Source organism: Orcinus orca, chromosome 8 (genome assembly GCF_937001465.1).
Source record: "Orcinus orca chromosome 8, mOrcOrc1.1, whole genome shotgun sequence".
Lineage (NCBI taxonomy): Eukaryota > Metazoa > Chordata > Mammalia > Artiodactyla > Delphinidae > Orcinus > Orcinus orca.
Window position 1 is genome coordinate 6,246,585 of NC_064566.1, and position 12,769 is coordinate 6,259,353.

The 12,769-nt window shown below is 53.5% G+C and overlaps 1 protein-coding gene across 2 annotated transcripts; it reads right to left on the reverse strand.

Annotated features, from left to right (window-relative positions):
* Window positions 1–278: 278 nt before the first annotated feature.
* NPAS4 (neuronal PAS domain protein 4) lies at window positions 279–5,958 on the reverse strand. 2 transcript variants are annotated; one of them, XM_004277961.3, is made up of 8 exons: window positions 5,588–5,958; window positions 4,710–4,861; window positions 4,429–4,531; window positions 4,037–4,310; window positions 3,746–3,855; window positions 3,264–3,399; window positions 1,725–3,142; window positions 279–1,031 (listed from the first exon to the last, which is right to left on the reverse strand). In XM_004277961.3, the coding sequence occupies exons 1-8, from the start codon at window positions 5,760–5,762 to the stop codon at window positions 1,003–1,005; spliced, it is 2,397 nt and encodes a 798-aa protein (XP_004278009.1). In that variant the 5' UTR covers window positions 5,763–5,958; the 3' UTR covers window positions 279–1,002. The 2 variants fall into 2 exon arrangements, with proteins under 2 accessions (XP_004278009.1, XP_049569801.1); XM_049713844.1 differs by having other exon boundaries at window positions 279–3,142.
* Between the last annotated feature and the right edge of the window lie 6,811 nt (window positions 5,959–12,769).

Consider the following 12,769-nt stretch of genomic DNA (forward strand, 5'->3'; position numbering starts at 1 on the left):
ACTCCAGTACCCTTTAGCATTGGATGTCAAAGCATCTTGAAGCCAAGACGTAGCATCTGTTTCAGCTCCAAACTCTCAGCTTCTAGAACAGGGTGGGCCACACACAGAACACTCAGGTGTTGAGTGAATGAATGAATGAGTGCATGAGTGAATGAAGAAATGCCAGGGCTGTCAGCAGGTCCAGAGTTTACCTCCTAACCTCCAGGCTCCCATTGGGACCTCTCAACCTTCTCAGGTCACCACCCTTCCCTTTTCACAGAAGTGCATGACACCAGGTGTACCAAAAAGGCAAACTGGACTTTATTATAAAGTTGGCTACAAAGTCACCGCAGCACCACGAGGTGACCACCTGGGTAGTCCCAGGCAGTTGGGCAGCCGGGTGAGTCCCGCACCAGGTACACGCACTCGTGCAAGCACACGTGTGACGGCGGCAGGTCTGCCTTCCTCCATCGGAAAGGAACGTAGCGTCTCTTCGCGCCCCCCACCCCAGGCGCGGGGCGCAAAAGTCACAAGAAGGGCCGCCAGGGCGGCAGAGTCCATCGGAATTGAAATCCCGTTACTGGTGTGTAGAGAATTCTACGTGGGTGTCAAGAGCCCCTCAGGGCACAGGCTGGCCCAGGTGGGCACTGCCTTTCCCCCACCAAGGCCCAGGGGTGGCTTGGCCCCCAGGAGTGGAGAACTGGCCCAGGCCCATGGGGCAGCGCGGGGCGGGGGAAGTGAGACTCCCCCATTCTCCGCTTGAAATCCCATTCAAGGAAACTCACTACGAGTGAATACAGATTGAAATGGAAACTGGGATTGCTTGATGTCTCTAAATTTTAAAAAGAAGCTCCCCTCCCTTGCCCTCCCACCTCCCCCCCCCCAAATCCTGCAGGGCCTGGGGAATCGGATCTATCCCCCTCTGGCCCCCAGAATCCCCCCAACAATCCCGGGGGGGTGGAGAGCGGCTCCATGTCTTGATGACAATATGCCATACTTGACGACGTTAAGTCACAGACTTATTCAAAACGTTGGTTCCCCTCCACTTCCATCTGCAGAGAGAGAGAGAGAGAGACAACAGTCAGTTAGGCCTATTAGGAAAGACAGGCTGAGGATGTGGTGCACTGTTGGCACATAGTATGGGCTTCCAGTACGCTGGTCCAATGACTGAATGATCACCAGAGGCTCAGAAGATACGGGAGTAGTTTGGATGAATGGAGTGAAATTATGTCTGTGGTTTTGGAAAGGATGGAGCCATAGCAGGGACACTCTGTCGGGGCCAGGGGCTGAGTCCCACTCTCTTTCCCAAACTCCTATAAGCTCTCACTCTGTATTCCCTTTGGGGGACAAAGAATACTGAGATAGAGCTCTAAACCCGCTTCCATCAGTTTGTTGTGCAACCTCAGGGGAGTTTCTTTAACTTCGGGATCTTGACTGTCTTCATCTGTAAAATGGGGTGGGATGGCTGATCTAGGTCCCTCGTAGAGTTAAGAAGCACAAACCGTTACCCAAGATTCTCTTGCATCTTATCCCACACCCCTAATTTCTGCCCCCCAGGCCTACTTGTCCAGAACTTCCATATTGTTTTCATTAGTTCTTATCCTAACCGCTATCCTACACAGCAGGTGATCTTATCCTATTAGTGAAACTGAGGAACAGAGAGGGCAGTTTACTCATCTAACTCCACCCAGCATCTCATTGGCAGGAGAGGAACTTGAGTTCTTGAACATTTTGGCTCAACTCACCTTCATGGAAGCTGTCTTGAACTTGGCTCTGGAGTTGATGCAACTCATCAGTAAACCCATCGTAGGGGAATGCTGAGACACCTGTCTCAAAGGCGGTTTCGTATGTGGCCAGGTCCTCCAGGAAGCTGCTATCTTCTGGGGACAGGTTGTTGCGAGGTGATGGGGCCCCTCCTGGGACTGCTGCCTCAGGATCCTCTGAACTCCATTCCCCATTGGGGTCTGGGGTAGAGAGATCCATGAAGATGTCTTCCACGGGCGTCTCTTCCAGGAATATATCAGGGTCAGTCAGGAAATCCAGGTCCTGGCATTTCCAGGGTTTTAGGTCCAGGCTGAGCACAGGGGGGCCAGCTCCTGCCAGGGAAAGGTTAGGGTCCAGGGGCTCCAGCCCGCCAAGTGGCTCTAGCCCACCCGTGCCAGCCTCTGCTGAGAAGGGCCTGTCCATGCCCTGAGCCAACTGGCTGATCTGCTGGATAAGACGGTCTATCTCATTCTGCTCCTTCTCCGAATAGTGGAAGAAGCTCTGCTTGACTGGAGAGGCCTCAGGTGTAAGCAGGCCTTCGGGCACCAGGGGGACATCCACAGAGAGGGGGCCCCGGAGCTGGGCTAGGGCCAGGAGTGTGCAGTCCCCATTACCAGGGCTGCTAGGACTTGGGGGCAACTTCTCATAGAGAAAACTGCATCCCTCCTGGGCGAAGTAAGTCTTGGTGGGATTAGGGCTCAGTTGCTCTGGGAAAGTTTGGCTGGGGCTGTTCAGGTGTGCTTGGAATGCTGTGCTTGGAGAAGTCACCTGCTCATGGGTAGGGCTGTTCAGACGCTCTGGGAAGTTGGCAGTGGTGGGAAGCAGCTGATCTGGGAAAGTGGAGGTGCAAGGATCTTCATAGCTTCTGGCTGAGGTTTCAGTCAGTTGGCCTTGTAGTGGGCTAGTCAGTGGATCTGGGAAAGTTGCACTGCTGGGCGTCAATTGATCAGAGAAGGTCACAGTGCTCGGAGTCAGCTGTTCTTGGAGAGAGCTGGATGGAGTGGGCAAGTGGGTCTGGAAGGGCTCATGGAGGCTGAAGAGGAAAGCACAGCCTCCCGGCTGGTGGGGCGTGTAGGGTGGGGTGCACACAAGATCCTTGCTCAGGTCTGCTTGAAGAGAAGGCTCAGGGCCAGATGGAAATGTCAGGTAACTGAAGCCAAGCTCTTTGGGGGGTCGGGGAAGCTCTTCTGGTGTTGAGACAGCACCCAGCTCAGGAGCACTGGGGAAATTGGTGCTTCGGGGAGGCCCCATGGTGAAGAGTGGATTAGGGCCAGAGCATTGCTCCTGCGAGAGGATACTCTCCGGGAATGAGGGCAGCATGGTCGGGGTGCCCAGGACATAGGCTGCCTGGGTTTCTTCAGAGTTTAACTGCTGGCGGAGGCTCCAGGCTTCCGTGTCACTGGAGAGGAGAGAAGAGGCAGCCGGTAAGGGTGTGGTGTCCATTCCCAGAGAAGTTCTCTGATTTGTATCTCCTCCATGTCCACCTCAGCTGCCTCCCAGGCCCCTGGCTTGCAGCTCACCTGATTGGGTAGTTATTGGCAGTAATGGGACCCTCCGGACCTTCTGAATATAAAAGGCAATAAATCCATGCCCAGCCTCCAGGCTTGGCCAGCAGTCTCACCACCATCTCTGCTTGAATATCTCCACTCTCAGCCACTGAGGAGAAAGAAGAGATGCAGAGTTAGGACACCCATCAGACAGCACCACCTATTCTCCCCACTCTCTGACCTCTCCACTGAATTGGGGTATTCATGACATCCTCTTTTCTGACTACCTTAACCTGCACCATTCAACTCCCCACTTTGACCTCACCACTCAGAGTCCCCCAGTTCTGATTCTATTCTCACCTTGACTCCTTACCCTAGTGTTCACCCTATAGCATCCAAAGCTGTTAGCCTCTGATATCTCCCCGACATCAGTCTTGATCACAGCCCTTCTTGGTCAGGTTTCCCATGCCCTTTCCCAACTCCCTGTCTTGTCCTCAGCCTCTCTGGACACTCACACAGGCGGTAGTGTTGAGCAGAAGCGTGGCCCAAGTCCTCAGGGTGCAGCAGTCCATACCATGATTTACAGAGCAGTTCACTGCGCTCAAAGCCCAGGTAGATTAGGACACTGGGAAGGTGGAAAGGATGAGGTCAGCTTTCTGTTTTCCCTGCTTGATACCCAGGCATCTCACTCCCTCCCAGGTCTTCTGCACCCTTAGATCCCATCCTCCCTGTCCCTGACTCCAGAATCTAGGGTCCCCTCACCTCTGACCTGCCTTTTCCCTGGAGTCTGAACACTCTGGGCTTACCTCTCTGAGATGTCCAGCAGGGCCAGGTCCTTAGCGTGATGGCTCTGGAACATGGCCAAGAAAAGTGAGGCAGGGCCAGGACCAGGGCCAGGGCCAGGGCCAGGGCGGGGTCTTGTCTCCAGTGGAGCACAGAAAGCTGTGAACACAGGATTTCCTGCCCAGTAGGCCCCAGGTGGGTGAGCGTGGAATCGGCCTCGAATAAGCACCAGTTTGTTGCCTGCACTCTGGCGCCTGAGGGACTTGGAAGTGTTGAAGCGACAGCGGAAGAGGCGATCTAGGTGAGTGAAGAGAAAAACTGGTAAGAGAGTGAATGGCTGAGAGAGATGGCAAATGGGAAGGAGCAGGGCAGCAGGAGGCATATTGGATTGAGGAAAGGAGAAAGGAGTTCTCACCATTATCCAGAGCAGAGGGCAGGGTGAGTTGCTGGCGCACAGTTAGGTGGTCAGCTGGATCAATGATGTCGTAGATACTGTCACCCTGGGCAACCAGGTCCACCTGGAGAAATGTAAAGGAGAGATGACCATTAATGAAGGCAGCAAGAGCCAATCCTTGGCACATAGCATCTTGTAGGCTATAACTTCCTCCCCTGTAATTCCCAGATTCTCAAAAGTGGAAAACTCATTGTGTTCCCATCCGTGCTGCAGTCCAAGCTGAAAGGGTCCTCAGCACTCACCATGGAGTGGCCCAGATGCTCGCTCACACTCTCAGAGAGATATAGCAGCTTCCCCTCCGCCGTGAACACAAGCAGGAATCCAGGTAGTGCTGCCACTATGTCTTCAAGCTCTTGAGCTGAGAGAAGCCCTGTGGGGCCCGCCAGAGGAGTGCCTGCAGAGTGAGAAGACAGGGTGAGTCAGGAGGAAGACTGGGAAGCAAAGCAGAAGTGAGAAAGACATGGACCGGGTTTCAGAAATTCTGAGGAATTTCTCATGGACCTGCTTCTGCACACACCTGTTGACCTGCTGCCCACAGCTCTTGCCCGGGGAACCTGTTGCTGGATCTCTCCAGCCAGCGAGCCCTTCGACTTCTAAGTCGGGGCTGGGGCTTTGGCGGGTCTGTGTTTCAGGACCACGGACAGCGCTCCAAAGCCGACCGAGCGTTCAGCACCGCGGGCAGTGCCTTGCAACCCGGTGGTGCTGTCAGCACCGCGGGCAGCGCTCCACCGGCTGCAGAAGAGCCCTTCCAGTATCGTGAACAGCATCTGTGCTTCCCCAGGCTTTGGCGGCTCCGTCCCTGTAACTTCCCGGGTTTCCCTTCGCTGGCTCCCCGGAGCGCCTCTACGCTGGTGGGGACTGGGGCCATTCCGTCCTGGCTCTCCCCCTCCCATAAGTCTGGCACCAGGGACACTATCCAGGCTCTCTAATCCTCATTCAGAACTAAGGTGAGGTTTGGACAGAACTCAGGAGGAAAAGTGGGAATTCCTGAGTTCTCCTAGTTCCTTCTCACCCCAGCTCGCCGACACGCTGCCCTAGACCTGCGGCAGTCCCAGTGGGTTCCCTCTGCTTCACTCTCCCCGGCGCGCGCCAGCTCGTGTCTCCGCCCCAGTTTGCTCACCTCCAGCGAAGAAGACGCCCTTGCGAGTGTAGATGCAGGCAAGACTCATAATGTGCAGGTAGGACAGCCGGACCTTGTCCGCTTCGGCCAGCGGCAGCAGCTCCTTGAGGTTCCGGATCTCAGCGTTGATCTGGTCGCGGCGCGCCTTGGAGGCGCCCTTGGTGGAGCGATACATGACTAGCGGCTGCGGAGCTCCAGCTCGGGCGCTCCGAACACCTGCGTTCCTGTCCCGACGCACCGGTGGCTTCCTCCTTGCTTCCCCGTCTCTCGCTCAGGCTCTTTCTCTCTCTGTCTCCTCTCCTGGGCTCCGCTCGGCTGCGCTGCCCCCCTTGCCTGCCTTGTTCCGCCTTATATAGCTCCTGTCAGGCGTGGGGGGCTCGCTTTAGAGAAAGGGGGGGCGGGAGGCTGGGCTAAGCAAGCTGCAGCGGGAGCTGCTGGCTGGGGTTGGGGGGGCGCGCTCCTCCTCCCTCCCAGGCTTCCGACGTCATCCCATGACGTAGAACGAGAGCGGGAGGGGTGCCGGGAGGAGGGGGAGAACGCAGGCTGCGGAGGGGGCCGCGGCTGGCGGCAGCTGCGCCGAGAGGCAGGCGCTGCTTTAGGAAGGCCTGAAAGGGGGTGCAGGGACCCAGGTATCCTAATGTATTCAGCTGAGGGAAGGGACAGGGCAAGGGTTGGGGCGGTCTGAAGCCCCTGGCAGGAGAGTCTGTAGAGGGGCTCGCTCTGACAATGATTTTTCTGAAGAGATAAGGGAAAGGGGAGGAGCAGGGTCGTACACAAATCCCCCCTCCCTATTTGCCAAAGGTCAAGTTCGTCTGGGGCGGGGCGATGGGGGTGGGGAGAAGGACCTTCCTTGGCCTCTGTGGGATAGGTCACAGCTGGGGTTTCTCTCTAGGGATTACTCAATCCGGGATTCCCTTAGTCACTTTCAAAGAACATATCTCCTCCTCCCCCCTTTCCAAAGCCGGGCCTTGCTGATTTAGCAGGGGGAGGCCGGTGGGGCTCTATGTCCCTAGGATGGGTGGGAAAAGGGTCCTGAGGGAGAGGAACCAGCTGAATCTGGCCTTGGTTCTACTTTCCCACAGCCAAGAATAGGAACACTTGCACCAACGCCGCAGTCGGCAGTGACTCTTCGTTTCTCTGTCAACTAATTAACCTCAGCCACTGACGGGGGAAACTGAGGCAGGGTCCCAGGGCCTGGTGAGGATCTGGGTCTACACCAAGGTATCCCTTCCCCCATTGCCAGCCCTCAGAGCCAGCGGCTCCCCCCGCCACCACCCCCATATCCCTCCACCCCCCCGCTCGAGTGCAAGCCTCGTCTCCCCGCGGGCCGGGGGCGGGGGCGGGGCCGGGGGAATCCCAGCTCCATATTAGGACAGGAATCCTCCGGCGGCTGCTGCGGCGGCGGCAGCGGCGGGCGGGGCCTGGCTGCCTCCGCCACGCTCCGGAGGGCTCCCCCTGCCTCCAGCGGGGAGGATGGGGACGCAGCAGAGAAGCGAGGGGGCCGTGCTGGACCCTCTGCACGATCCAGGCACCTACCAGAGACCCCTTAACTCCGTCGGGCTGTCCACACTCCCCTCCAACCCCCTCCCCGTCAACGGCGGTAGGATTCCTCGCTGTCTCTCCATCTTCAACTCTCCACATACCCCCCACCGCCCCGCACCAGCTAGTTTCTTTATCTCATTGCCGGCTTGGTGGTCTATCTCAACTTTGTGCGCCCTCTGCGCCCCCCCCCAACGTCCCCCTTCTGCTCTCTGTCGTCTCTCTTCTTTGTCAATTTTGTCTCCACATCATATCACTTTGCCCTATCATTTCCCTCTTTCTTCTTGCTCTTTTCTGCACGGATGGTCACTCTCTACTGGGGTTGAAGGGTGCCTTTGTTTCCCCCAAACAAAGGGGAAAGAAATGGGCTAGGGGACATTTTATCTGAAATCGAATTCTGTGGGGTAAGGGTGTGTGTGAAGTCACGTGAGGGGCTGGGGATGGGACCACTTAAAATTTGGGGGAAAGGGATTGGCCTGATTGTAGAAAGCCACGTAGGAGGGGTGGAGATAAACTTTGACAGCAAGAAGCAAAATTTGGGGTCTTCACTCCTCGTGGAAAAGGGTGGAAGCAAGAGAGGTAGAGTGGGAGGAGGAGAGACAGCTGAGAAGAAGGCTGTCTAAGAAGGGGGTCTCTGAGGGCCCAATCCTGACCTCTTGTGTATTTTGGGAGATGTTGGGTCCATCCACATCAACCTTCCCGTATTCAGTGGCACAGCTGAGATGGAGGGAAGGGTTATGTCTGTCTGCCACTATCTCTAACCCTATTTACCTGGGTGACAGAAAAATGGTTCCTTCAGAAAGCGTATCTCTGTTCCACTTTCATCTCTGTCTGACCCCCGACGTACTCACCCACCCCTCGCTCAAGCTTCTGTTTGGACAAGCCCTTAATCTTTGGACCCCTTTCCTGTAGGAAAATCCAGGGCAGTGTTCCTGTTTTATTCACTTATTGGTTCTTTATCCCTGACTGAGAGGCATTCTTAGTGTTCCTCTCCATGACCAGAAGTGCCTGTTGGTTTGGTCCAGCAAGCTGAGCAGAGCCGCGGTGAAAGAATGGGGCACTCGCCGCTGTCCGTGGTCCTGAACTATCCCAAGGAATGTCATATGGAACATGGGACGTTAAAGTAGAGCTTGAATCCATACAGGTCTCACAGTGAGGCCCCAGCTGGCTGTGCCCTTGTCCTCTGAGAATGAATAAGGGGGTGGATTGTAGGGGGGCAGGATATCTGAACTCTAGGAGTGAAGTAAATGCGGAGGGGGGGTGAACTGGGCTCAAGGGAAGAGCCCTTGGATTTTTCCAGAATGGACTGGGGGGGAAGGCACTCTGGAAGAGAAGAAGGGTCTAGAAAGGGACAAGGGAGGGGGCACAGAAGAGCTCATCCTAGCTCGCCCACTCTGATTCAAGTTGAGAAGCGCTGTATGCCCCAATGTCTTCTCTCCCCAGGCCAACTCCCACACCCCTTGCATCCCACCTCCTTAAAGCTATTTTTAACTGTGGAGAACCAAAAATAGCTTGGCAGCAGCTTCAGTATGTGGGAGAGGAGCTATTTATATCACCAGTGATGGTTCCAAAATAGCAAGCAGGAGGAGGGGGGCGGCTGGCACGCTAGAGAGCTCCTGGCCGCTGCTAAAAATACTGGCAGTGTGAGTCATCCTGGCCTGGCTGAGTCACCCCACACACACCTCCCTCCCCCTCCCAAGCAGCAGGCGGCAGCAGCAGAACAGGCTAAGAGTTGGAAGTCTGAGATGAGGGAAGTATTAGAGCCCATTGACTATAGGAAAGTGGGCAAGGGAATGAATTCAGAGGGGGGCCTTGGGGTGAGTTTGTAGAAGAAATGGGGGGAGTAGAAGCCACCCACCCAAACTCTCTGTGTGAGCCTGCAGCGTTTCCAGCTATGCACTGCTGCTTGGGGATGCTTGGGCAATTGAAGGGAGGGGGCCAGACTCTGAGAATGTGCGTGTGTGTCTGTCTGTCCATTTGACCATGACTGTATTTGTAGCCCTCTGTATGTCTGTTCGCATGTGTCTTCATAGCTGTGTGTCTGTATCCCTTTATATCTATGCATTTGCTTATGCCTGCGTCTATGCCTGTCTTTATTAAGAATGTCTATGATTTCCTGTGTTGTGTGTAGTTCTATGTTTGTGCTGGTATGTATTTATATGTTTGCAGCTTTCTGTGTGCCTCCCTGTACATGTGTGTGTTTGTGTCCACGTCTGAGTTGGCTCTGTGCCTTTCTCTCCCAGCACCTGATGATGTGTGCGGATTTGCTTGCATCCCTAGCCTCAATGCACCTTCTGTTGCTCTCTCAGATGTCACTTGTTGGGCTCTTGCACCATTTATGCCTTAATCATCTCTCTCCACCCAACATCTTCCCTTCTCTCCAGCCCTTGGACCCCAACGATTTGTGAAGGTCTCTCTGCATGCAATCTCTAGCTAAAAGATGGAGGAAAGGAGCCCCGTATGACCTCTTCCTTTTCTCTTGAACCATCCTGAATTGTCCCTGGCCTGCAGGAGTAAATGGTTTTCCATCACTCCATATTTGGGGAGCTGAGGAAAGAGAAGGGCTTTCTTTAGTTCTAAAAAAAAAAAAAAAAAAATTCCTGGTGTGGGCACAAGCATGCGCAGCGCACACACACACACGCACACACATACACAACTGAAAGAGAGAATGAGAGAGAGAAAAAATATCAAGGTCCCTTCTTTACCGAGACAAGCTCGCATCTGTTGCCATGGCAACACCGCCCACTCCTTCCCCGAAAAATCACCAAGAAGAGGTGATGGCATCGAGGAGGGATTGGCTGATTTATTTCTTTATTATTTTTTCCGAAAAAGGGATTTTTATAGCAAGAACAGGCCGTGAGATCCCTTGCCCCTGTCTTACATGGCTTTACTGGGGACCTGGAGGGACATCACCCCTCAGCCTCTATCAGAGAAGAGAAGGTATATCTTTTCCAGAGATTTCAGGGAGGATGACCTGCTGGGAGGGAGCTGGAGGGTGAATGGGGAGTCTGTTTCTTTAAAACAGCATGGAGATTCCTGATTAAGGCTAATTTTCTGGAGACTTGGGGCAAGGATCTAGACAGAGAGCTGTCAAGGTGTATCCTGTATGGCTCTGGACAAATGTGTCTATGAGAAGGATAAAGAGGGAGGGAGGGAGGGAGAGAGAGAGAGAGAAAGAGAGAGAGAGGGAAAATATGAATGAATGAATGAATGAATCACTTGATGGGTCTTCGGAACAGATGACAAGATGCCAAAGGATGCAAAATCTCAGTGGTTGTCAGGTCAGACAGACAGACAAGATGGCTCAAGACAGGTCCATTAAGGCAATTGGTGGTGCTGCAAGTCACCACCAGACCACAGGTGCAGCTGCTTGACTTGGACCCCAGGGAAATTGGGGTCATAGGTGAACAATCTAGAAGAGCATTGAAGCTTACCTTTCCAAACTCTAGTCCCAGCCTGAGTCTCAAATGCCTCCTCTGAAGCCTGGCCACCAGCCACTGCAGCCACATCACTTTCTCAAGTGAACTGTAGCCTCCTGCCAAATGACTGCATGGTGGAAACGAAGGGATTCCTCATTTCTTCCTGTGTTTGGCTTGCTGCATAAATGGGGTCACTTGGGGCTGGAGACTGGAAAGCCAGACCAAGAATCTGATTCTAGAGAGAAACACCTCCTCCCTTCCAGCAGGCTCCTGCCCAACCTCAGCAGGCAAGGGCATGGCCTGAGGAGCGGGTTAGCTCTACCTGAAGTGATGGAACAGAGGGATGAAAAGACTTCAGATCTGTTCTGACCTGTTAGACCTATTCTCATGCCAAATCAGGTTGATAGTATTATGCTCATTTGATAAACAGTGAAACTGAGGCTCAGACACAATGACTTACTCAAAGTCACACAGCAAGTTATTGGCGATGCTGAGCCTTAAGCCGAGCTCTTGCTCCCAAGTCCAGGCTTTCTCTTGTACCTTGGAGTAGAGTTGAAGTCTGCAAACTCTGACTTGCATGCCAAATATAACCCACAAAGTGCTTTTGCAAATAAAGTTTTATTGGCACACAACCACATCCATTTGTTTATATATTGTCTATGGCTGTTTTCACCCTACAATGGCAGAGTTGAGCAGCTGCAACAGAGACCATATGGCCTGAAAGCCTAAAATATTTACAAACTGACACTTTACAGAAAAAGATTGTTTTCTTTTGGAGTAGAGGATGAGTTCACGCTAGGAATATCTTTGCTTATCTCTCTCTTTCTCAACCAGAAGCTCTCTGGACCCAGGGCATACCAAAATGTCATTTCATCTCCCTTTACTCTTCCAAATGCCATGGAGCAGTAGTGTCCCTGTACTCCTTAAGGGTGAAGAGATTGGGAAGCCCTATGGGCTAGGCTCCTTACTAGCTTCTAGCCACTCTGTAGCTGTGTGGATGTAGCCTCCCCATGCAGAACTGATGTTCTGCATCCTGTCCCCATGGCAACATGAGTTGGAGTTAGCAATGAAGAGTCAGGATACTCCATTCCATCCTACCCCAACCCCAGTCTCAAGACTGCATTTTGGGTGGTGATTAAGGTATTAAACAAGAAGACAAAATGTCCTGTTGGGAGGAAAATGACAGTACTGTGGGGTCTCAGGCCTCCTAGAGCCTCCAGTCTAACCCAGGGGAAGAATCTCTATCCACTTTCTCAGAGAAGTTTAGTAACTTGTCCAGGGTCACACAGCTAGAATGAGATAAATCCAGAATTAGAACCCAGGTCTCCTGATTTCTACTTCTTGCTACTCTTAACTAGGTTGTTCTTTTGAATCCATGAGTTTGAAACCATGTAAACGTTTTCTAACAGATTCCCAAGAACCTCCCCCATCCTGGGGCTAGGGTCCACCAGTCTGCAGTGAAAATATAATCCTCATGTTGGTTTGTACAAAGGCGCACCCTAGCAGGCTGTTTTCTTTCTCTTAAGGTCTTTTCATTATGTTATCACTCCCCCAATTCTACTTGCATAGGGAAGTATTCAGAACATTTCATCTATTTATGGTTATGAAATCAACAAATCTCATGTGAAGAAGGTACACGCTGGCGCCCACACATTGAGACGGTCAGAGCCAGGTGGGTGGGCTGAGCAGAGAAGGTGAGGGGCACGGAACCATGGAGAGGGTGTGAGGGGGAGAGCGTAGCTCAGGTGGGAAAAGATGCAGCTTTTCTAGGGCAGGGTCTGAAGGCAGGGCTGAGAGAAGATGTGGCACAAGCAACGCAGTGAGGAGCGTGTCAGACCAGCCATGTTCCAAGGAGGGAAGGAAAATCAATCAACTGAAACCACTCTTTAAATGCAGTTCAGGGACCCAACACTTCCCCAAGCACTGTAGGGGAGAAAGGAGTGCAGGATGCCTGCCTTGCCCTCAGGGAGCTGGAGGTCTGGGGGAGGAGACAGACCTTCCGCACATTCAGTCATTAGTTCAGTCCAGTTTCAGGATCCTCTCCATCACCGCTCTCCAGCTGGCTAACTCCTTGTCCTCTGGTCCTCTGGTTGGGTCCAGGGCCCCTCCTCAATGCCCCCCGCGGCCCTCTGTGCTTCCTCATCAGTGCAGTTCTCATCCTAAATTGTCACCGCCTGTTTGCTTGTCTGTCTCCCCCACCAGCGTCTATGCCTGGTCTCGTATT